This window comes from Centruroides vittatus, unplaced genomic scaffold (assembly GCF_030686945.1).
Source record: "Centruroides vittatus isolate TY-2023 unplaced genomic scaffold, ASM3068694v2 contig_393, whole genome shotgun sequence".
In the NCBI taxonomy this organism is placed as follows: domain Eukaryota; kingdom Metazoa; phylum Arthropoda; class Arachnida; order Scorpiones; family Buthidae; genus Centruroides; species Centruroides vittatus.
The window spans coordinates 1,128,694-1,155,804 of record NW_027122209.1 but is presented as its reverse complement, the minus strand read 5'-3'; the positions used below and the strand labels follow the sequence as shown (position 1 = coordinate 1,155,804).

The following is a 27,111-nucleotide window of genomic DNA, read 5'->3' as shown; positions in this document are numbered from 1 at the left end:
AGGTCTGGAGAGCTGAGACCACTCCACAGGGTCACAATGACCAATCTGTGAACCCAGAAACTGGTGATCCAATTTTTCTATGTATTATGACTTTTGTATTATCCTGTATATTTTAGTGTGTTATATTTTGTAAATGAAGAACTTAGATTTGTTCAATTACAAATTTTCATTATTGCTATTAAATAATGAATATACAGGGTATAATATAAAAAATTTAAACTGTTTTAAACAAAATTAATATACTGTTATAAAAAAGTATTGGGTGTGGTTCATTTAAACTGTGCATATGCAACAGGGCACATTGTCATTCTTTTCATTGTTTCATATGACTTTGGTTGACATCTAGCGGCAATCTGTATGTCGTCATCTGTTTTTGTCCGAAAATAACTGCTTGTTTTGTGCCTGCAATTTTTTAAAACGTCTAATGTAATCAAGCAAAGAATGTGCATTAATTTTGTTTTTGTAACAAAATTACTGCTACAAAAGCATTGAAAACATTACAAAAAGCATTTTGGTGACAACAGTCTATCAAAAGCAAGAGCTTGAATGGTACAAGAAGTTCAAGGAAGCCAGAGAATGCTTCGAAGATGAACTGAACTCTGGTAGACCATCCACTTCAACTGATGAACAACACATTGCTCCAATCAAAGATTTGGTGCTAAATGATTGTCATTTAATAATTAGGGGACATTATTGAACATGTTCTGATATCATTTGGATCTTGTCAAGCAATTTTAAAAGATAATTTGGGTTTGCAATGTATTGTTTCTCAAATCATTCCGAAAACAACATGTTCAAGTAGCCAAGGCTTTCTTCGGGCAAGTTGTTCTTAAAACGCATCGTGACGGGTGATGAAACATGATCTATGTTTTTGACACTGAAACAGCTCAACAATTGAGTAGATGGTGTTCAAAAGGTGAAGTAAAACAGAAAAGACCATATCAAACTCACTCAAAAATCAAGGTCATGTTGACCATTTTCTTCAATTGTTGTGGTGTTGCGCATATGAGTCCTGAAGGGGTTTCACAAAAATAACTTTAAAGTATGTTTCAAGGAAAAAACGTTAGCATAAGTCCATTGCATTGGACGGGGATTACCTTGATGGGGACAAAATAAATTTTGATGAATACATTCAAATCTTGCATTTTTTTTTTAACCATTCCTGTACTTTTTTGATCACAGGGTAGTAGTAGTTCTTATATGAAAAACAATAATTTCAGAAAATCAGAACATAATAAAGTGTATATGCTATTATATTAGAAAAAACTATTATATATATATATATAGTATGTACTGTACATTATATTGGTTTTTCTGTAGTAATATTTTTTGATTCTGTCCAAAATGTAAAGGAATAGAATTATTGAAACAACCAATTTCAACTTTCATAGTCAAATTTATTATATACATAATTAAGATTCTTGTACATTCATACAATTCATTTCTTTCTTTCACTTTCTTAATAAAACTTCTTTTAGAAACTTGAGGTAAAAAGTTTCTAGTTATTAATACATACATATTGAAATTCAACAATGTAATATTTTTTATATAAAAATCTTTTGTTTCTACGCACTTTATAAAGAAACAATGTTGAATCCAATTTAAAAAAGTTTCTACTCAAGACAATCAAATACATCATCAGAATTTATACATATGTACAAAATATTCTTTGATGAACATTACCTAGAATATCCATTATTAAAACAAGCTTAAAACAAATAAGACAATAATGAATATATCATAATTCATTTTTTTTTAATTTACAATATCAACATAGATGAAAATTCAATTCTCGAAAAAAATAACTACTTAAATTAGAATTTATACAAATTAATACATTTTACAAATCAGTTTTTTTTTATAAATTAATATCAGCATTAAATTAATTATAATATGAATTTTGGTTGTTTGAAATTATTTAAAGTAAATATTTAGAATATTTTTTAAAGTATAAGGCACAACAGATTTTATGGCATTAATTGGGAATTTGTAAAGAAAGATATGAAAGCTATCAAATTTCAAAAGAAACATCTAAATGGAATTACACATTTGTTATAATCATTTAGTTATTAGAAATTATATTCATTTTTTTATATAAGTTGATTATTGGAATAACATACCATCACCAATTTATTTTTAAATAAAAAAAAATAAATTTAATTCCTAAACTCTTGTTGAAACAATCTTCAGGATTTTTTTAGTAGTTCATCAAGCTGAAATAATTAAAAGTAAAAATATAATTTTTATATAATAATTATATAGTAATTTACATACAAGTTATAAGAGATATAATTCATTATTCAGAAAATGTTTGTAAAAATTGCAAAACCATGGAGGAATCATGCAAGCACAGATGAACTTTGGGTTCAGATAGAAGCAATCGTGAATGTTATTCCTCATTCAAAACCTGTTTGATTTGATGCCATGACACGTAGAAGCTCTTACTACAGTGCATGGCAACTTTACAAAATATTGATTTTTGGCATGTAATATTGTTTGATTGCTCTGTAAATTTAACTGTTTCTTTGTATCACTACAGGTTACAAGTAAAATAAATTTCATTCACTTCTGAAGATTCCTTCATGGTGTTGCAACTTTTATAAACATGAGCATATATTACCATATTTTATAGCTTACTTAAATTACTTAGTTTTATTTTTATATTAATTTACAATTTAAATTATATATATAAACTTAATTTACAATGTGCTACATTAATTAGAACAATGGCAGACACAGACCAACTCAAAGTTCTAGAGACACTAGAAATTTTTAAAGTAGAGAAGCAGGATCAATGTATAAACTTTGAGAAGAGGTGCATTTCACAAGCACAGCAGGCCCTCTTTGATATGTCATTATGAAAAACTGTTTTAGAACTTTTACACTTGAGTGCATCTTATTGGTCAATTCTGTACAATTTAAATTCAAATTTACGTATGAGCTCTTCTGCATTTGACATTTTAGAACATCGAAATGTTAGAAATTCCATCTGTTTAAAAACTTTTTCACCAGAAGCAGGTCTTAGAAGTAGACTGTAAACATTCATTTTTTTGAAAAAATTAGCTGGCTGAACATAAAAGTAGTGAATTTTTGAACAATATAGTATAGCCCAGTTTCTGGAGAAGTTTTATTAAATTACATTTTATAATACATCATAAATTAAGCACTATAATATTTTCAAATATGAGATGGCTGCATGGTTCTCCAAATTAGTTGAAGACAGAAATGTTTTTAAAAGTTAATCAAATTTATTTTCCATTGACATATGTAAATATTGTTATTGTAAAAATGTTGCAAAACAATAAACATCTCTGTACACACTGCAAAAATGTTTATTGTTTCACATGCTTCTATGACAATTATTATTCACAAACTTCTGCTTCCAAAATGCAGACAAATTTAATAATGTTAATAAAAATGTCTTTAACAGAATTGATATTGAATAACTATAAATTTTGTTTATATCTTACCCACTTCCCAAATATATTATAAATATTATGTATGAATCTCATATGTACATGACTATTCCAGTGGCGTGCCGTCATTGGAAACGGTGGAAGCGCCGCATCCACCTTCCAATGACCTTCCCTTGTATTTTCTAAAATATAAATTTTCGTATTTTAACGTACTTTGAATTAATTAAAATTAATATTTTATTATAACTGCATTATGTATCTTATTAAAAAATTCCATACTACTTGTGAAAAAAACGATAAGATTGCTATTGTATATTCGAATGTTAGTGGCGGAATGGAAGCGCTTCCGAGACAGCTTTCACGGCGAGAATAACTGAATGGTGTAAAGCAGCCAGAGGGCATTGGCGCATGCGCTTTACAGAGCATCAACCTCAGCCGGTTTAGCTGATGGAAACTACACACGTATAACGCTTCCAACGATTCTATCCCTTAGCCACTGGCAGGGAGCTATCTGACTAAGTGAATTGTTTAAGATTTAAAAAGTAAAGAATATTTAATGTTATTTTTAGGTACGTTTTATTGCAAAGTTATATTTAATTACAATATAATTAAAAGAATATTATAATTATATTGACAGATTTTCAGACAAAATCTTTAGAATTTTTATCACTTTTAGATGTTTTTCATAATATTAAAATTATGAACAATTTTTCCAAGTGTGTTTTAATTTTTTAAATTAAGTAAATTTTATGGAAAATTTTTTGATTTATCTAAATTACGTAGCGAATCGCAATATTTATATTTGTGTCCGGACTATATTGACAAGTAACTCTTAGACATAAAACATATTATAATTAATGTCGATCCGAACAAAAACGTACTAAAAGAATTATATGATTTAGTATCATTAATTTTTATGGTACCATCTACCAGTGGGTGTGTTGAACGCAGTTTTTCGACCACGGAGCTAATTCATACATTGGCCAGGAACAGTCGGTCGCTAGCGTTGCTTTCGATAGAAAAAGAACTTGTAAATACGTTGATGGAGTCGACGACCAGCGACTTTTATGATAAAGTAATTAACGACTTGGCGGAAAAAATCGCCGAATAGAATTAGTTTATAAAAAATTAAAAAAACAAGTGTTTCTATCATTGTATGTATTATTGTATTATTGTATGTATGTATTATTTGTATTTTAGAACTAAAATACATAAATTGTTTATTTTTGTCATTTTCAGTATTTGTTTAAAACTTTTATGGAAATGTCATGTACTGGACAGGTCTGACCCGTCACGAAAGACGTGAAAAAACGGTTAATTTAGAGAAAAATTTATTCGTTTAAAAAAACATAGGTAAAAGTCGTTTGTAGTCGGACACTCATTGTTTATATCAAACTGCGAGGCAGAAACCATAAATCGCGGAAGGAAGTCGTCCTATGATCGGTGGAAGATCGAATTCATCTTCGATTTTGACTTTTTTCTCTCTCCAGGTAAGAGTGTCGTTACGTTTAATAACCAGGGACCAACCACTCGGGAAGCGTGATTGAGAGAGAACGACCAATCAAAATGGATGAAAGAAAGAACGGAGATTGATATAATCCCTCCCCGTGCCTTACAGACTAGTCCCGCGGCCACCTTCCCACTGTCCCGCGGCCACCTTCGATCGACCATCGAAGAACCACATTGACGCTCAGGACGTCCGAACGGCTGATTGTCCTAAAGCAAACTATTTTGTACATAGTGTATGTTTATTTTATGTTTCTTTTTTGTCGGTTTTTGTCAAGTACGTCTCTTCCGCCACCACCCATGTATGAATGGGTGGTGGCGGAAGAGCAGACCATTACTGACCATTACTAGACGAGCAATTAACTGACTGCCCCTGGAATTCGGCTTCTTACAGAAACAGCTTCCCTATCATCAAATGTCACGGCACGCCACTGGACTATTCGAAAATAATTTTTAAATAAATATAATAAATTTAAAAATACTGAGAATAAAGTGAACATTTATGGTTTTATGGAAAAAAACCACATTGATACTGATGAGATTTCAAATACCAACTTTCTGATTAAGAAACAGGTGCACTACCTCACAGAGCCACTGATCACTCTATAAATAATAGAAATTCTAACAGTTTTAAGTAATTGTGCAATTTTCAACTTCAATTTTCTCATTTAAATTTGAGTATTGTACCTATTGCTTGGTAGATGTCAGTTGTTGGGGATGCACTATATCCTCACCAAATTTGATCAAAATCAGTAACCCTAATGTCATGCCATCTCCTCATTAGAATTTGGGAAAAGTAATTTGATACAATTTTATTTTTAAAATTTCTAAAATGTAAAGACATACCTGTGCTCTATACATGGCTTTTACATCTTGCAAATCTAACTGTAATTCCTCTGTTTCTTCAACTTTCTCACCATACATTTGTAATAGTGTATTATATTTCTGTTCCATATCCTAAATAATTATGAAGCATTTATAATTCAGAAATTTTGCAAACTTCTTACTTAAATGAATATACATATATACTTACTGCATATGCAGTTTTCATATTTTTCATTTCTTCTAGCTCTGATTTTACCATTTCATATTGACAGGATACGTCAGCTAATTCTTTTGCCATAGATCCTCGTATCCTTTCTAACTGAGCAATTTCTGACTAAAAATAAAATAAATTCTATCAAAAAGTATTTTATCAAAAAGTAAATCCTAACTGTATAAAATCACTCGTGTCAAATTACTTGAAATAATGATATTTCGCCTTCTCTTTGCTTTAATTGAGACTGTAAGTTTTCTAGAAGAGATGATGCACTTCCTAGACGAAGTGTTTCATAGAGAGATGCATTACTGTACATTGATGATGACATTCCCAAGGATGGTTCATGAGAATCCTAAATAATGATAGATTTATAAATAGTTGAAATTATACATGATTCCTTTTGCAATATATCTGAAAAAGCATGTATGAGCTGCTCATTTGCCAAATTGATTAACTCCATAAAACAAACATAGAGAAATTGATAATACATATTATTTTTTAAAATTCCTTTTAAACTTTATATTTAAACAAACATTGTAGAATGTATTTTTATATATTATCATATTAAAGCTATGCTTTATTGTAACAATATATAAAATTGATTACATGAAAGATGTAAAAATAACAATTATTTCAATGATATACTAATGGAGTTAATCAATTTGGCCAATGAATGGCTCATATAATCATTTTTATATAGTGAAACCTGAGTTTAGCAGACAAAACATCCTCCCAAAAACAAACCCCAAAGCACCCATCAAAGGCCAAGGACTTACATGAACTAAATGATAAGGATGAAATTTTCCATAAACTAAATCTCAGCCAAATAAAGCCCAACCAAAACCATAAAAACATAAGACTGAATAAAAGCAACAGCCAATTCCAACACCAACAAAAGACTCAAAGCATAAATACCACAAATCACAACCTCTCTTCTCAAAGTAATCGCTGAACCTAAAAGAACAATTAAAAGATGTCCTGCAATTATATTAGCCGCCAGCCACACAGAAAGAGTAATAAGCCAGATTAAGTTTCTAACAGTTTCAATTAACACCATAAAACCCATTAACACAAAAGGAGTCCCCAAAGGAACCAAATGAGCAAACATATAATGAGTCCTATTAATTCAACTAAAAAGCATCAAAGAAAGCCAAAAAGGCAAAGCAAGGACAAGAGTCACTAACATATAACTAGTGGCAGTAAAAATAAAAGGAAACAAACCCAAAAAATTATTCATCACAATAAATCAAAACAAAGAACATAACATCAAACTAACACCCCCCAATACCCAGAAAAAAGAAAACCAACTTCCTTAGCCAATCCCTTAGTGACTACTTCCCAGACCACCAAATAATGAGAGGGAACCATCCAAAAAAACAAAGGAAGAAACAAACCCCCAACAAAAAGACTAACTCAATTCAAACCCAAACCTATAACAGAAGTCAGATCAAAAACAACAAACAAATTAACTATCATTCTCAAAATCAAACCAACTCAAAACTCACCCCCAATCCCAAGATAGTAATAGGACTCAATGTATTTTGCCTTGATTAAACAAACATTTTCAGCAGGAAACAGACAAAAATTTACTATCCCTCCTATTCCCCAAAATTTCTGTTAAGTAGACAGTATAGTGAATTACATGCTTTTCATGTATATTTATCATGCTTCAATGCAATCATTTCATACAATTTATGTGTGTTCTTAAACTTTTAAAAGTTATCACAGTTCCATTTTTAGATAGTTCCCTTGACATCAACATTAGTATACTGATGGCAGCATTTCTTCCTTGCATTAATAGAAAAGATGAATTCAGAAAATTTTGAAGAAATAAAGTACAACAGAAGCAAAATGAATCAAATAATCTTAAAATAAAAAGAAAATTTTCAACAATTAATCTATATAATTTAGTTAAATCTAAAATAACACAAAATAAAATAAATTATCTATTTAAAATTTAAGTACAGTAAGACCCTGCTTAATGCTGCCTCAATTAATGCTGATATGATATAACGCGGTCTGCTCGAAGCCTAAAAAAAGCTCAAACTTTATGCCGATTCAAATTATTGCGGCATTTCATTGATTCGTATATAATATGATTATTCTCTAACATAAACCAATCAGCAAAATGTGGCAATTTGTCGTAGCACTGTACTTTCCTTAAATCTATGTTTGTTTGTTGCAATTTTGGAAAAAATATAACATCATGAATGCCATAGGAAGTATTGACTTTGCTTAGCAAGAATTAACTGATAAATGAATGAACGGAGTGTGGAAGAAGTTATGGTTGAAGGTATCCAAGAATTCTCAATGAGAAGAGCTCACTGTATCATTAAGTTGCCCAAATTTTAACCTAATCGATACATCAGGATTAGGAGATGTAGATGAGCAGGATACTGAGAAGTTGCAGGTTTCTGGTGAGAGCCTCACCAACGACGACCTTCAAGAACTGGCAGAACAAGGAATTCATGTAGAACTGGGAAATAAAGATTATGAAAATGAAGTACCCAAAAAACTTGCTACAGATTTCCTTAGTAAAAGTTGGTATTGATAACCGAAAGTGTTCATCAAATTGTAGTGAATGATCCAGATTTTGAAAGGAGTGCAAAAGCAAAATGAAGTGACGGGATGTGATCTTCTGCTACTGATGTTTGCTTAAGGGGGAGAGGGGGGCAACAAATGAAACTATGCAAAAAATCAAGAATTTCATAAGAGCTAGGACCCTCGTCACAAAAAATGAACTTTACATTTCTATGTGCATATGTTTATGTTTTATTTAACATATATTATTATGCATATTAATATAAAAATAACTTATAGTAAAATTTGTTTATTTTTGGTTGCATGTTCCCCTTTCCCTATTTACTCTATGTTAAAATGACCTCATTTAACGCTGTTTCACTTAGCACTTTGTTGTCTAGGAATGCATCTCCCGCGTTAAGTGGGGTCTTACTGTACTAAAAGTAATAGTTAATTAGTAGGATAAATATTCTTAAATGAATAATAAAAATTAATTTTGTATTAATAAAATCAAAGTATTTTTCTAAAATATGTTGTTAAAATTTATTATTTAAATTTTTAAAAATTAACAAATTTCATATAAAGTGAGGAAAAATTAAAAGTAAATGAAAATATAGATGACATTAAACAATTGATAAAATTTGTTTTACAATGAATAGAATTTTATTTCATTAACATTAATAAACATATACAGTGCAATCCTGATTTACAAGCATACCTTGTTCCTAAAAACCGCAAATCAGGATGCTCTTTTCTACCATTTCTTATGGTCAAAATATGAACCTCATTCCTACATAACATAGTCATCCCAGCTGTGTTCTCCAAATAAGATTAGTGTTACAAAATATCTATTTATCTATCAACTAATGACTCAATGAACTAAAGTAAATGAAAGTGTTGATTAGGTATTCTCCAATATAAAAAAAAACAAACATAAACAAAAGAAATAATTACATAAGTAAATCATTGGATATTTCTTTATTTAAATGATAAGAAAACAATAGTCAGTTAAGACAATAAGTAAAAAACAAATCAAATATTAAAATAAAGTTGTTTTTTAATTTATGAAGTTGTAATCATAATAAAATGATCTGTAATGTAGAGATGTACAACTGGTATTATCTACATACAAGGTGCGTCTGAAAAGTTCGGTGAATAGTCCCATAGTTGAATAACTGTGCTGGTTAGGATGTTGCGCTCACGCAGACGTAGTGAGAGAATTGCCAACTAGTGCCCCCTAGCGTCGAAATTATGACAGTTAAACAGAAGTGCGTGCAGCAAACAATGCAACGCAGTCAGTGTGAGAAGGAGTGTCACTGCGAAATGGAGCAACACGTGAACATTACGGCACTTTCTCGCTACATGCCAGGTGACAGTTCTTCAACACTCTCCATATTCTCCAAATCTGACACCTGCAGATTTCTTCTTGTTCCCCGCCTGAAAGGCCTATGCTTTTCCGGCATTGCGCAGATCCAACAATGTGTGACAATGACGCTTCGTGCAATACCGAAAGAAGTGTTTGCTCACAGCTTCCAGCAGCTGTACAATCGATGTCAAATGTGTGTTGTCGCTAATGGCGATTACTTTGAATGCCAGTAAAAGTATTTTGTTTGTATCTCTTGTTTCCTTTATTTTATGAGACCATTCACTGAACTTTTCACACACACCTTGTATGTATATACTGTATAGCAAATTAAAACAAACAAAGACACAACATGAATGAAATTTAAAAAAATGGAAACTGGAACCTAAGCTATCTAATCATAGTGTGTGGAATCAACTATGATAAGGTAATTATCTTGTTGCACTCATTGTAACAGTAAAGAACAAATAGGTTTTTATAATACTTGCTACTAAGAATTGTATATAAACTGCATTTTCTTTAATATGCAATAAAAAATAATGAAATTGATGTAATAATATAAAATATCCAGTATTATTTATAAAAGCAAAACATAAATGTTAATTATATTTTTCATCCTGGAATTTTTATCATCAAGAATACTTCTCATTTTTATTAAGTTATATATAACATTATAAATTTAAAAAAAAAAGTATTGTTTTAATGGAAGAAGATGAAATCATTCAACATGCAAATTTAATCTTTAACATTATCTTGTTCTGAAAATTATACAGTATGAATCCTCTAAATTTGTCTAATCTTATTTAATAGTAATTATATTTGAAATATTATATCAAAACTTTAAAGAAAATTTGAAAATATAAATTTGAAGAAAATGATTCTTCAAAAAATAGAATGTATTATTGTTTGCCATAAATCAATATTTAGGTTGTTTTAACTTCAATTTATTCAAATTTATTCTCAATACTTTCAGTTCCTGAATTTTTACCTAACTAAACATAATCATAACTTTATTCTTAATGCTCTAACATAATATAATTTTATAAACTCAATCAACATTAATACTAATTAACATGGTCGAAGATTTCAACGCAAAAATGTTTATATTGGACGTTCAGCACTGCCTTCTTGTATAAGCATAGAAGTTTGACAATGGCATTTGGAACGTCAGTGGAATCATGCTCAACGTTCCAAACACTATTGTCAAACTTCTAGGCTTACAGGAAGGCGGCACTGAATGTCCGACGTACATGTTTTCCTGTTGAAAACTTTGGCTGCAACCTAGCTATTGTATACATTTAGAATAATAATAATAATAATAATAATAATAATAATAATAATAATAATTATTATTATTATTATTATTATTATTATTATTATTATTATTGAATAGAAACACATACATCACACTACAGAAGGCCACTATATTGAATACATGTCATATTGTGAGAAAATTCCTGAATACAGACACACACACTGATACACTTCTTTAATTTCTGTTTTGGTTACTATGCCTTGACTTTGGTCCGGCATAGTACTTAGCCACCGGTGTTAACCGAGTATATCTAGCTTAACCCAACATAATAATAATAATAATAATAAGTATTGCAAACAAAATATACAAACATGTTGAAGAACACGACATTCTAACAGAACAACAAAAAGGTTGTCGTAGAAACCACAGGGGATGCAAAGAACAGTTACTCATAGATTCAGTCATTCTACGGCAAGCACACAGACAACACAGAAACATACACATGGCATATATAGACTACAGAAAAGCATTCGACAGTGTTCCACACAGTTGGCTGCTACATATCCTACACATGTACAAAATACATCCATCACTCATTGCATTCTTTCAAAACACTATGCAGCACTGGAGAACAACACTACATCTCAGGGTTAGTAACACTTCCATACAAACAAACCAAATTTTTATTAGGCGAGGAATTTTTCAAGGAGATTCCTTGAGTCCTCTCTGGTTCTGCCTAGCCCTGAATCCATTATCCAACTTGTTAAACAACAGGCAATATGGTTACAATATCAGACACAAAAAAACAACACAGTTTACACTGTCACATCTCATGTACATGGATGACATAAAACTTTATGCATCCACACAAAAACAACTTCATCAACTCCTACAAATCACACATTCATACACCAAGGACATACAAATGAAATTTGGCCTAGATAAATGCAAAACACTTCACATAGAAAAAGGAATCCTGAAGAAAGAAGATTTTGCACTTGGAAATGGAGACATTATTGAATCCATGGAAGAGGGTGAGCTCTACAAGTATTTAGGATTCCAACAGGCCAAACTAACAGAACATGCACAAATAAAGCAAAGATTGATTAAAGAATACCAAAGTAGGTTAAATGCTATTCTCAGAACACAGTTAAATGCAAAACACACAGTTAAAGCAATAAACACATATGTCATCCCAGTACTCACATATTCTTTTGGAGTTATACATTGGACTCACACAGATCTCGAGCAACTCCAAAGGAAAACAAGAACTACACTTACTAAGCATAAACAACATCATCCTAAATCTGCCACAGAAAGATTAACCCTTCCACGTAAAGATGGCGGACGTGGCCTGATTGACATAGTTAACCTTCACTACAAACAAATACAGTCACTGCGAGAGTTTTTCTACAAAAAACAAGAAACATCACAATTACATAAAGCAGTAACTCTAGCAGACTCAAATAACACACCATTAAACTTACACTCACATCATATGGACACAACGCAACATATAAAAAGCATAGACACCATTAAGCAATCGTGGGCTCGAAAGGCACTCCATGGCAGGCATCCTTACGATCTGGCCCAGGATTTTGTTGACAAAACTGCGTCAAACAGCTGGTTAGCTCGGGGATGCCTCTTTGGGGAGACGGAAGGATTCATGATTGCCATACAGGATCAGGTCATACATACTAAAAACTACAGAAAACACATACTCAAAGATACAACACTCACAAATGACACATGCAGAAAATGTCACATCATGTCAGAAACTATACAACACATCACCTCTGGTTGCAAGCTCTTGGCACAGACAGATTATTTACACAGACATAACCAAGTAGCAAATATAATACACCAAGAGCTTGCAAAGAAACACAAATTAGTAGACATCCACGAACCATACTACAAATACATTCCACAGACAGTATTGGAAAACAACACGCACAAAATGTACTACGACAGAGCCATAATCACAGATAAAACAATTTACCACAACAGACCAGACATCACACTCATTGACAAACACAATAAAATCACATACATTATAGACATATCCATTCCAAACACTCACAATATACAAAACGCATGCACTGAAAAAATTAGCAAGTACACAGAACTCGCCCAGGAAATAAGGCATCTGTGGAGGATGGATAGGGTGCTTATTGTACCTGTCGTTCTCTCCTCTACAGGTGTCATACCACACACACTACACAAAAGCCTGGGCACATTAGAATTGAATAGAAACACATATATCACTCTACAGAAGGCCACTATATTGAATACATGTCATATTGTGAGAAAATTCCTGAATACAGACACACACACTGATACACTTCTTTAATTTCTGTTTTGGTTACTATGCCTTGACTTTGGTCCGGCATAGTACTTAGCCACCGGTGTTAACCGAGTATATCTAGCTTAACCCAACATAATAATAATAATAATAATAAATTGTGTGTACCTGCATCCAATAATTTAATCGATCACTCACAGAACTTAACCTTGATATTGTAGGAGATGATGTTCCATTACTACCACTTTCACTCCTCTGTTTATTATTCTATAATGTTAAAAATATAGTTAATCTTAAAAAATTTCTGCAATAATTTTATTAATACAATTTATTAATAATTTGATTCATAAATGTTGACTATTACAATCTTATCTCAATAATTTAATAAAAACATTTCACATTTGACTTTAAAATTTTCAAATGAATTTCAGTAAACTATTAAATATAATCACAAAACAGAAAGAATATTTCCAGTTATAATTTGTTTATTCCTGAAACTGTTTAAAAATAATTCTGAATATAAACAATCCAGAAAGTAATCAAAGATATGTATAATTTATAATATTTTTACTATACAACATTCAAACTGTTACACAACAGTTAAATCAAAAAGCTGAAGAGTTAGCTGTCAAAACACAATAAATGAATTATAACAGATTGAGATGTTAACTTCATATATTAACAAAGAAAATCTGTAAAACTTTCTTAGATATATATAGTAATTTTAATTTGTTACAAAATAAAATTAAAATAATAATATATTTTTATAAGAAAAACTTAATACTTTTATAATTTTAATCATATCAATAATTCTTATTAACAATTTTAAAATAAAGTAATTCTTAACTGAAAATAATAAAATTTATAAAATCAAAAAAAGCACTCCTTACAAACTTATGAAAATTCTATTTTATTGACATATCTATCTATAAATCTTAGATTTTCAAGCACTTTTTGACCAGCAAAGTTCATCTTCAGAAGCATGCAGACATATACTGTACATAGGTACATATGCAGACAGTTCTTAAAAGAAAATTTTAAGATTTATGTTTTAGTAAGTTTGAACATATATATGCGTATGGATTTGGCAGATACTTTGTGTGTGTGTGTGTGTGTCTATATATATATATATATAAACTTACACTGGGTTAAAAAATTAAGTTGACAGTAGGTGTTTATTGATTATGTGATGAATTAAAAATATGCCGTTAAGATTACAATGCTAACAAATTGTTATTATTTAATTTGCATTTGATGTTACAGGTACTGTACATGTAAAGTTTGGCCCAATGAAGTGTTCACCTACTTATGATCAATAAGTGCTGCTGGAAGTTGATCACTTGCATTTTCAGGATACATCACCTGTTATCAAAGAATTCTGAAATGGACCCATCCAATCCGTGATGAAATAGGGATGAGGAAGTTGGTTGAAGGGGATTTAAGTAGCATCACATGACCCTTTTAATTGACAAAATCAATCAATGCTTACTTCTATATTCCTGCTTATATAGCATGAGAATTTTCATTTTATAGTTGTGAAGTTACAGTAATCGTTTATTAAAAAATTATGATTATACTTTTTATTTCAATCTGTTTTCTTCCTTTTAATGTTTTTTTATATTTATTTTGTAATTTGATTCAAAAAAGCAAAGAAATAAACATATCAACTTTCACTTAGCTCAAGTATCAGACTGATGTGGGTTTCATTTGTAATTAAAGAAGGAAGTGTTTTCTTTCATGGTCAGGGTATTAAGAGTTTATTATTTTAGGCAGATTCTTAGTAGAGCCACCATTCACCCCACTGCTATTATCAACAAACTGTTAATTGTAAATAAAAGCTCTGGTTTCCATTCTGATGTGATTGTTGCCATCTCTCACTGTTTTCCCTTCTTCTCTAGGCTCAACTACTAATTTTCAAATATCTTTTGATATTGCACAAGGCATTTTTATAATTTATCCAATATGGCTCTTTGAACACTCTTTATTGTTGATTTTGTCATCTGCTTATTGTTTCTCTTTTTTCCATTAAGTGTCGCCTTTCATTCTTCTGACATACTGTATTCATTCAAGGTTTACTCTGATCAAAGAACAAAGCAATGCAAGGCTTTATAAACCCAAACTGTTCATAACAACTCAAGTTACTTTTATTAAAAGTTAAATAATTAGTAAAAGCTATTTCTTAAAAACTTATTTTAGTGGAAGGTTGTCAGTGTAGCCGCAACCCACTGACTATCAATGCACTGTCAATGCTATTAGAAGAAAGTCAAATTACTTACAATTTTATTGTTTTACTCGGAAAAATATTGTTTAAGATTAAGCAGTTAAGTCTGTCAGATCTGATTACTTTTATTTTTATGGGATATAATTAAGCAATTATCATAAATCAATTATTTTAATTTAAAAATTAACATTGCTCAAAAGTATGCAGATACAGATGCAAGGTTTCCCAATTTTAAGAGGTTCAAAAAGTATATATAAAATGACGAATAAATATTTAAATATGCACATGTATCCATAGTATAAAGTGCAAATTACACAATGAAAATCTGTTAGCATTGTAGTCTTAACAAACATTTTTCAATCACTAAACACCTACTGTTAACTTAATTTTTTGATCCAATGCATCAAGGAGGAAGAGACCTTTTACTATGTAGGATCAGATGTACAGAATGCTATGATAGTGTGTTTAGAAGCACTTTGACTTTATGTAGAAAAACAAAAATGTGCTGTGGCATTGACACAATGGGCATTAACAAGAAGGTCCAGGTTTATTGGAAAAACTCTGTAATGATTAAAAGCTGGGTGGATAAACAAACAATATGATTAATGCAGCAGTATTACATATATCTTTTTGCACACAATCTTAGAATTATTAATGCCCATGACTCTTGTCTTAGACAGTAGATGGACTGTTATTTTAGACTCTTACAATAATATCTCATTTATCCAAAAATCCTTTCCAACTTTATCTAAAAGCAGTATCAATATGATGGAGTGTTTTGTTGAAAGTCACATAGTGTAGGTGGCCATAAGTCTGCATTTAACATTGTAATCTGTTCTATTTTAATTCAATTTATGTATAATTTCATGTTTTATTTTAATTTTACTTTATTTTATTAATTTCTGAATAATTATAGCTTTTCTTGTAATTTTAAATTTGAAACTGTTTAAAAATAGAGATGTTCTGTCTTTTGAATATATTTGTTCTAACTTGCTAATTTTCACAGCTAATGATGTTCTTATAAAAAAAAACCACATTACTGAATAAAAAATTTAATTTTGTTTCCAGAATTAAGCTTCTTTTTCTCGTCTTTTTTGAATATGGCTCCAAGTTGAATTACTATTTATGTTGTAATAACAACCTAATAATAGTTTCCATTTGCAAACAAACACATCGTGTTATTATTTTAATAAATATTTTACTGACAGCAGCAAATACCTTCATCATATACCTGTTTTGAAGCATTTTCAAAAATGTTTCTAGACTGCCTGTTTCCCTAAGATGAAATATTTTACCTTAGGAGATCAGGTGGCCTAGAAAACAAACTCATAACTTCAAATACTTACAAGTATAACTTCCGATAATTACATCTCTTGAAAAAACGTTTCAGATAACAGTTTATTAATTTTTTATGTATCAATAGAATTAGAACATGTAATATAAAAACTGGATATCCCATTTAAACAAATGAAGTTGACCTCATTTTCAATTAGAATACTGCCATCTATGATGAAACTGATAGTGCCATCTTGTGACCCCTCGATATTAAACAAATGTGGTCTAAAACATTTTTGTAGAATGCATATTTTTCAAAATATTTCCCAATATCATCATAAATGGACCATCCTGTATATGCATGCCTACATATTTTTATATGTATGCATGCATTTATGTATGTATTGTGTGTCATACACAATAATAATAGTATGAAATAGCAGAAATAAATGTTCAGTTTATAAGACTTATCTTAAATGACTTTTCTCAAGCATCAAATATGTAATACTAAAATAGATGTAAAATGTGATTTAATATATAAAAAAATATTTTAAATACCTTTTCATTTAATTGTTCTTGATATTTTTGTACTTTTAGCCTTTCATTTTCAAGATCCAATTGTAATGTTTCTATTTGATGAATTAATGAATCCTAAAAATAAATAAGTTTGTTATAAAAAATAAATAAATTTACAACATGTTTTACTTACTTTTTCATCTTTTAGCCTGTTTAAATCTTCAGCAAATGTTTGTTTCATAGCTGCAACAGACACATTCTCTCTAAAATGAAACATATTTTAAGTGGTTTAATGTAAGAATTATTCTTCTATTACTTAATGCTATAAAATTTGTTTATATTTCTGCATTATTGTAAATATTATAAAATTACACATATCAAGCTATACTGAAATTATGTTTATAGAATGTCTAAAAGTTTTTTTGAAAAATTAGTTTTAAATTTGCCAAAAATAATCTATTTTTAATTCCTTTAATAATCAAAACATTAGTGTACTATTTACATGCACTGTACAGTATATTGCTTCACTCTTTTTCTATTTAATAATGTTTAATAAGAAACATTACTTAAATCTTCAAATGCCCTGAATGATTGATACAATGTTTACAGTAAATGATGATTGGGAAAAGATGAAATGTAATAACTGACTATACATAAGCAGGCAGTTAAATTAACTTATAATACATGAGCACGAAAACAGTATGCTCTGATGTAACAACTACATTGGCATTATATTTACCACAAAGCATAAAAAAGATACAAAAGCTTATCCTAAATACTGTATATAGTTTAATTTGAATCATATGAATGTATTTTTGAAGAAAATTTCATAATACAGTAGAGCATTGATTATCTGAAACAATTCGGGACTGGAATTGTTTGGATAACTGATTTTTCGGATAACCGATCATGTACGAAAAAATATATTAACCTATCCCATGTTGAAATTTTTCTCCATTGCTTGTCGCTTCATGTTAAATTTTCGTCAATGTTAAGCCTAACAAAAATTTTTAAAAAATAATAATCATGACTATTGTATCATTAAAAGTTATTTTTTTATTTTGCATAAGCAAAATAAATATATTGAAAAATATAAAAACAAGAAATTTATATTTCTGAAGTTAATCTAGTATCAAAAACATTCCGATCACTGAGATATGGTACATTCATAAAGTCAAACGAGTTAAACAAGAATGATTCTTATTTCGTTAGACTTTTCAACCAATTTGTTTATAACTAAATGGCTGTTTCTAAAATTGAAGATATGAATGCTGCTAGTGCAGCCTTATCTGAAATATTTTTCTTAGATTGCTTTGGGTGGACAGTTATTTCTATCATTTCACCTTTTAATTCACAATTTAAACCCTCGAGTAGATTTAGAAAACATTGATATCATTGGGCGCCATTTTCTTAATGAAGTAAACTAACTCTTTCCGTCGTGAAGTTCGTTAGAGTTTTGTTCAAAACTTTATCACCACAGAGCATGTGCACTGAATGACACTACTACTTTATGACCGATTTTGTTACTAATGCATTTAACTCATTTGACTTTACAAATGTACCCATAGAACAACAATGAGTTATTTTATCTCGTTGCCCTCTCATGGTCGTGCCAGTGCTGCCAGCTAAAATACACACACCAACAAAAATAATATTAGAGTAGCCCAAGACATAGCCAAATATTTTAGCGCCACAGCACCTTCAGAAATTTGAATTTGCTGACTGGAACACTTTCGGTTAACCGACGTTTTAGTCGATCGGTATTCGGATAATTGATGCTCTAGTGTAATTCTATCAGTTTTGATAAAAATAAATTTATAAGACAAAAAAAAATTCTAAAAATATTCTAAGATAATTTTAGTGTATAAAACAATTTAAAATAATAAGCATGTAAAAATATATATCAGCTAATATGATGAACATATTAATAACTCTGCTTCTTGCCCTTACATTTTTATTATTTAACATATTCTTATATAAACAAAGACCATTGTAATTTATATTTTAGGGTTTATCACACACAGGGATCAAATCAAGTATTTGAAAACAATTTATTACATTTTGGTAATTATAAAAACTCTACCATTTTAAATTTTACGGTTATTACAGAAATATTACAAATTAACTAAAATGCATTTTGGAACTTGGGTTCCCTCTTCAGTTACATTATTATTATTATATGTAAATTCATGTATAATAAAAATAAAACTTAATTAATTAATTTTAATTAAAATTGAAACACAATATTTTGAAAAGCATGGATAAAGTACTTGTTGGTCTTGATAGAGTTTGTTATATTTCATCTTTGCAGTCAGAATTAAGTCTCTATTTATAGCACTTCTTTGTAAAGTGTTAGTTTTGATTTTGGTTACCAGTGAGGAAGCATTTTAATTTTAATATATGTATCTATATATAGAATAAATATAGGTATAGATATAGCTGAAGTAATTTGATATATAATATAATATTGTCTTTAAAGGCATTTTATGCATGAAATACAGCTAGCAAGGTAAATTTTGTTTTGGGGGAATTGGGAACAGATTAATCCATAAGAAACAGATTAATCCAGATAAGAAACAATGTAAATACATTGTTTCTTATGAGAAAATTTGTTTCAGTTTCAGAACAAATCAGTTTTCAAACAACTTTTAGGAATGGATTAAGTTTGTAAACTGAGGTTGTTTGACTGTATATAAGTTCAATTCTTAAAATTTGAGTAGATCTTAACTGATCTGTCCAGTTTATTTTCATATGTTTAAATCAAATAATTAATTTCTAATTGTTATATTTTTATTGTAAAAGTTTTAAAGTTCAATGGAAAAAACTTACTTATTTTTGCTTTCCTCTAGCATAAGTACTTTCATTTGACTTAATTCCAATTGAGTTGAGAGTTGGGCTTTCTCTTGTTTTAATATATTAACTTGCATTTCTAAATCTGATATTTTGGATGAGAGATTGTCATATTTTTTCTGTAATATACTTTCCTTTTTTTCTGATAAGTCTAAATGCCTCTGAAGATCATCTAAAATATATTAATTGCAATGTCATTTAAGTATTATAACTTTTATAACAACCTTTAAATATAAAACATTTAAACTGTAACATAAATTAAATACTTAAATTTTCTATAACAACAGTAAACTTCTATGACTAAAAAATAAAAAGCTTTAATAATATTATAGTAAAATAGCTAAAATTAAAGAAATAAATTTAGGATTAAATATTTTTGTTTATTCAATTCTAGTCTTCACTTCATTTGTTTAAACATTGAAAAATTTTGTATTTGTAATACAAATCAAAAACATTTTTTTTCCACACTTTTTTATTCTATAGAATTCTTTTAGAATTATCAAAGATATATTAAATTAATTTTCATTTTAATAAATGTATTTGCCCTTTCAATTGATTTTTTTTTTTTCCAGTGGGCAGAAAAATATAAATTTTTCTATATAAGCTGTATTTATATAAATTAACAACAAATTCAAATTTTAAAAATTTAGATTTATTAGTCTTTTTAAATACGTATTCATTGTACACAATATACTTTGCGTTTACATAGCCAAATGTATTCCATTACACATTTCATTTTGCTATTGATATCACTGTTCATTGAAATGAATAATAAAAAAAATCAATGTTGGAAGTTTTGTCCTTTCTACCTGATCAGTTATCTTTTTGGATATTAAAATAAAATTATTTTTAATTAACTTTTATACTGCAAGTTCTCACTTAGCATTTTCAATGGGTTCATAGAAACTGTAACATTAAGCAAAACAAAATATAATGAAACCAATTTTACCATAGGCTAAATGATATAAACAAGATATAATTCAGTTTATATTATTCCAACTAGATCATGTTTGCAACTTCTACCATTTATTTTCCATCTCAAAGAATTGATTTTAGTATTTATGACAAAACTTCAACAAGGATAATCATAAATGATTACAAATGTACTTTTATCTTTCCTTGATGACATTATAAAAAAATGGTGACTGTTATAACTGGAGGCAATTTCGCTTATTTGTCTACAAATGAATCTTAATTTTTTGCTTTATCCAGGTTATGTTATGTTTTTCATACCCAAAAATCTCTTCCATTTTCACATTAGCCAGATTTCTGGCTTATATCAAAATTTAAAATAGCAAATTGCTCTGTTCAAAAAAGAATAAAATGGAAACCTGTCTGAATGGAAAAAAGAATTTTCCATTCAGACAGGTTTCCATTTTATTCAGATTCTGTTTTGGATAAGTTTTACTGTATTTGTTCTAATAATCTAACCAAATCCCTTAATTGACAATAAAAAACTGTTGTAGAGCATGCTAAAAATAATTTATGAATTAAGGGATGAATTATTTAATAATAAATTTCAATATAATTTGAGTTGACATTATTGTATTTTTTAATCAATAATTATGAATTTAAATAAATAAAATAAGAAATATAATCAAATGTTATGAAAAATATTAATAAATTTTTAAATTACTTACTTATTTTGTCATATAAACTCTCTTCAGTTTTCTCCCAACTAGCTGATTGAGAAACAAGTGTGGACTGCAAATTGTCAATCTGTCGCAACAAAGGTAAAGTTGCTAGAAGAATATTGAAATTATTTTATTCTTTATTATTTTAATATATTATATTGTTTGTTTGCATAAAACTTGAGATTATATAATTAAATTAATAACACTTATAATTTTTAAGGTTATTTTCAATCTTTGATTAACTTATATTTTGAATATTAATTTATAATATGGTGATTATTTTGTATCATATTGTAAGTTTATTATAGCAATAATTTTACAATTACAATAACATAAAATTTATGAAAATATACTAACAATCTAACAAAAAGTAATAAATATGAAATAATTGAAAGATTTTAGAACAGTATCACTGATCAATTGTTTGATCTTTAGATTTATGCTGAACATTCTCCCCAAGATAAGGCTACCTATTGGTACCTTCCCTTTCTTTTCTGAATATAAGTTTGTCCATCAAGGTAAAAAAAGGAAGAACAACATATTAAGCGTGTAAGTTCTAATATATGGGAATGGAATCTCTGGACATCATTGTGTAATAGTGAGAAAGAAATTTTTGAACAAACAAAAACATGGTTCCAAACAAATGGATGGAAACATTGATACAAAATTGAACACTGTAAGATACTCGTTCCCACTTAAATTAATATTATGGAGTTTGGAGAGTAGTGCAGTGGAATCAGAGACAGTAAAAACATACGAGTCAAGGTGGTGATTTAACAATTTGTGGGTTTGCAGTAAATCGCAAACCCACAAATTGTTAAACCACCACATTGACTCATTCCCCTCCTTATACCTGCTAACTCAGCAGACCTTTGGCCTTTTAAGATACTGCATTCTGAGCACTAGTTACAAGGGCTTACTTGTATTGCTCTAAGACATTCAATACCAATAACAAACTTGAATGCCTCAAATGTATAGCTTCCACCCATAGGTACAGCCATTTGTTAATCAACATACTCACTTCCACACAGCAATCTAAGGTAGCTGACACCAGTACAAGGGTTAACAAAACAGAGTATAATTGTGTAGTTATATGTTACAAGCAGTCCCTACATCAAATTTACAATAGGATTGCTAGTGATTTAAATTTGCATTTAACTTATAGGAGAAAATCCAATGTTTTCCACCTTTTATCTACTGCAAAAGACAGCTCGGATGACATAAAAGTGCCAGGGATGTATCATATTCCATTACAAGATGGACAATTTAACAGGCATATGTCATACATTGGATCTACATACTGATCCCTTCAAACCAGAATTGACCATAATATGATGTGGCCAAAAGGAATTATAACACAGCACTTGCTCATTCTGCTGCACCCAGGGTTTCCTCCATTAGAATGAAGCTACCTTTTACATAGGGCCTTTGACCAACACAACATATAATCTTTGAAGGCTTTAAAAATTTATATAGCTGACATAAAAGGAAATTGCATCAACTCATACTGTATTCCAGTACAGCAATCATAGAAATATTATTTAGATCGCTACAGAATGTAATAATGATAATTTTAATTGTAGCTTTATTTAAAAATAATTATTTATTTAATTTTGTAATGTAAACAAAGTGTCAATGTCCATATCAAATGTCTTTTTAAATGTTTAAATGATTGGAACACAGCAAAATTCAAATGATAGAACTGTTTTTTATGTAGTCATTCCTGATGAGGGTCTCTAAATAATGACTGAAAACATTTGAGCAGTAAATTTGTTGTTTATTGTTTGCTGGAAATTGCATTCAGGTGTTGGTTATTTGGTTTAGACATAATGATGACAAATATCAAGTATTAATGAAAGAATTTAATATATTTAAACAACATATTCAATTTAATACAGTGGAACCTTGCTTAACGAGCATGATTCGTTCCAGAATCTTACTCATAATGCAAAACACTCATTAAGCGAAACAATTTTTTCCATAGAAATTAATGTAAAATACAATAATGCATTCCACGCCAAAAAATACTCAAATATTTTACGTATAATGTTTATTCAAAGAAAATTATACAATATACATTGTTAAGGAGCATGAATCATCATCTTTTCTTCTAGCATAAAATGAATCAACCTGAAATGCAAATTTGATTTGCAGAAAACAAAAAGAAAAAAAAAAAAAAATCACAGATAATATGTCTGATAAATATATCAAACGATATGCCAAATTCTTGGACTATGTAAAGGCTATAATTAAATATTAGAAATTAAATAATTTGACTAGAGGCAGAAGTTATGCTGCCATCTCGTATTAAATTTAATGACCAATTCCAGTTAATTCCAGAAATGTCTAAATTAAAAATTAATTATTTATAATTATTAAATTTAATATGAGATGGAAGCATAGCTACCTACCTCTAGTCAAATTAATTAATTTCTAATATTTAATAATAGGCATAATAATAGGCTATTTAAAAGCTATAATATTTAATAATAGCCTTTAAATAGCCCAAAAATTTTGCATATCATTTGGCGTGTGTTTATTATATAATGGGCTGTGGTTGTTGATGTTTATATGTAATCTGTCTGAACACAAGCTTGAAAAAAATGTGTGATCACAACTGACACTAAGATGCTAGAGGAATGAGTGCTAAACAGACTGATGACACAATCCGGCCCCTCTCCTTGTCACTCGTTATGTGAAATGTCGCTCATTAAGCGAGTCATTTTTTAACAATTTGTTTTACTCATTATGTGAGGTGCTTGTTAAGCAAGGTTCCACTGTATATTCTGACAAAAGACAGAAAATTTACAATGCCTTATGAATTTATTGTCCAAAATCAATCTACCTTCTGTACAAAATGAAAGAAATTTTTAATAGTGATAATTGATTTATAACAAAAACAAGAATGTGAATGATGAATACAGCATTAAGCATTTTGTTTTTTAAAGAACTATTTTAAAGTGTGAGAATTTTGATGTTAAGTGGAAAGTATAAGTTGATCTTATTATATGTCAATGAAATACAAGAATATTTCATCTTAAGCCTTCTTAGCAAACTTTTTTGTCATTGCCACAATTGTTTCATATAACAATGGCATAACAACATTATTCTTCCCTTTAATCAGAAACAGTTTTAAAACTATAGATTAGTTCCACATGACAAAATGGGGACCGAACTAAAAGTTTGCTTGCAAGCTATTGTTAATAAATACATATATACATACTGTCTTTTGGCATTAATATACCTTAATTCTAATGCACAAAGTACTTTCAACATTGAATAAATGTCAGGTGAAAATGTTTTCCCAAAAGACAATATGTATGTGTTTATTAATTGTACTCATTTGGTGTCTTTTTTGTGTTCATCAAGTTTATGCATGCTATTGGCTGACATCAAGAAGAAAGAGGAAAAAATTAAAATTAAAAAACAAGATAAAAAGAACAGTCAGCTGAAAAAACAGTTCTTGTAAAAAGAATCAACATGAATATTTTCTTTCTAGGATTTTATTAATCTTCTCATTTTTAGTAAACTAGAGGCAAGATCTAATGCAACACACTCTCTTGTATATATGATAGATTGTCATATGTATTTTAATGTCAGAAAAAATGTTCATTTATAAATACACTTGGCTAACTAAATACTGTATATGATGTTACAGTTGAGCATTGTCACTCTCCACTGGGATTGATACAATGCAAACCTTTCAACAAGGTGTTTCAGCATATTCGTATTACATTGAAATTTGCACAGGCCAACCACTTTGGCTTAATCATAAGATAAACACTAACAAACTTCACAAAAAAAAAAATAATAATAATAATGTCAGATCCACAGGATGAGGGTATTAAGTTTTTTTGAAGAAATTAATTATTTTAAAATATTATAAAAGAACATTTTATTTCTTGATAAAATTTTAACAAAAAGGATGTACATTCTTTGTTTCCAAGAGAGAAAGGAAACAAACTTTTTTTTCTTTCTGGCTAAAAGTTACTCACTGTCCTATGATGTTGAGTCAGTTACCCAGCCATCCCTATAAAAAGGGGGTAGATTTCTCACCTTAGTGCATAGTTCCTTGGAGGTTCAACGAGACCCGAATTCACCACATAAGCACCATTCTTAGAGAACAGAAATTGCCATAGAAAATAGGCTGTCTTCCATTGTCTTGAAGGCACCAAATAAAAGATGTAATCATAATGTATACCAAGCACATAGAAAATTGATTGATCCCATTCTGCATTCTCCAGAATATTTATCAATACATTAATATTTAAGATCAAACATCAAGTGAAGCTAGTATAATTTTAGAATGTCTGTAAGCTCTCTCAGGTATAACATTTACGCAAGGTATAGAAATATAGGTATAGTTAGATATAAGCTCGTTTGAAATTTCATTATATTTTCCAATGTTATGTTATGTCATATTTAAAGATATGTATATAGTCTGTTTCATTTAATCATTAAATATTTGTTGTGTTGTTTATTCGAATTCTCTCATTTATTGAGCTTGGACTATTTACCACTCACGCAATGCTCCACTTGTAAAAATAGCCCTCCTAAAACATAATAGTTTATGCATGTTAGTCTGTGAAATTGATTGTCTGGTGTCAGCATCCTGATGTTAAGAGAAGAGTGATTACGCGATTGTTCATCTCCACATTTTACACTCATAAATCACCATCCTTTGACATCAAAGTCGAATCTTATCGATTTTGTGTTGAGTAAGTGGTCACCTGGTATCGCTCTGTGACCCTTGGCTTACCTCACAATAATAGTAATAATGAGTTCAGAAGTATAAATAATTAGTTAGTTTATTATTATTATTTCCTTTTCAAAATTAAAGCAGTATGTTTATGAATATGAATATCCATATAACGTTAAAATGTATTTTTATGTTTGCTTTTGTGAAAGTAACAATAAAAATAAAATATATCTTTATATATTTTAGATATTTTAATCTAATATTTTAGATTAAGTATATTTGTTTCATTCATCATTTAATAATAGAATAAAATTTTAAGAATTAATACCTGATGAAATTTGCTTTGTTAGCTCTTCTGTATTTTTCTCTGATTCTTGCAGTCTCTAATGTAACAATATTAAATTAGTAATCATCAAACTAAAAATGTAGTTTTGTTGAATTGCATATGTGTATACATACATAATTTTTTATTGTTCATTTATTTAAAAAAAATAGAATTTTGTTAACATATATAA

General features: G+C 29.2%; 1 protein-coding gene across 1 annotated transcript in view; it reads right to left on the bottom strand.

Moving 5' to 3' along the window:
* Window positions 1-1,376: 1,376 nt before the first annotated feature.
* The window catches only part of Tmf (TATA element modulatory factor), a 66,444-nt gene continuing 40,709 nt past the window's right edge, over window positions 1,377-27,111 (bottom strand). Inside the window, exons 15-24 of the mRNA XM_067271260.1 lie at window positions 26,925-26,979; window positions 21,904-22,005; window positions 20,243-20,435; window positions 17,607-17,676; window positions 17,456-17,548; window positions 13,570-13,668; window positions 6,164-6,313; window positions 5,956-6,081; window positions 5,769-5,879; window positions 1,377-2,213 (exon numbers count right to left, since the gene is read on the bottom strand). Of these exons, the coding sequence (XP_067127361.1) occupies window positions 2,187-2,213; window positions 5,769-5,879; window positions 5,956-6,081; window positions 6,164-6,313; window positions 13,570-13,668; window positions 17,456-17,548; window positions 17,607-17,676; window positions 20,243-20,435; window positions 21,904-22,005; window positions 26,925-26,979 (1,026 nt within the window). The 3' untranslated portion in view covers window positions 1,377-2,186. The remainder of the gene's footprint in view (window positions 2,214-5,768; window positions 5,880-5,955; window positions 6,082-6,163; window positions 6,314-13,569; window positions 13,669-17,455; window positions 17,549-17,606; window positions 17,677-20,242; window positions 20,436-21,903; window positions 22,006-26,924; window positions 26,980-27,111) is intronic.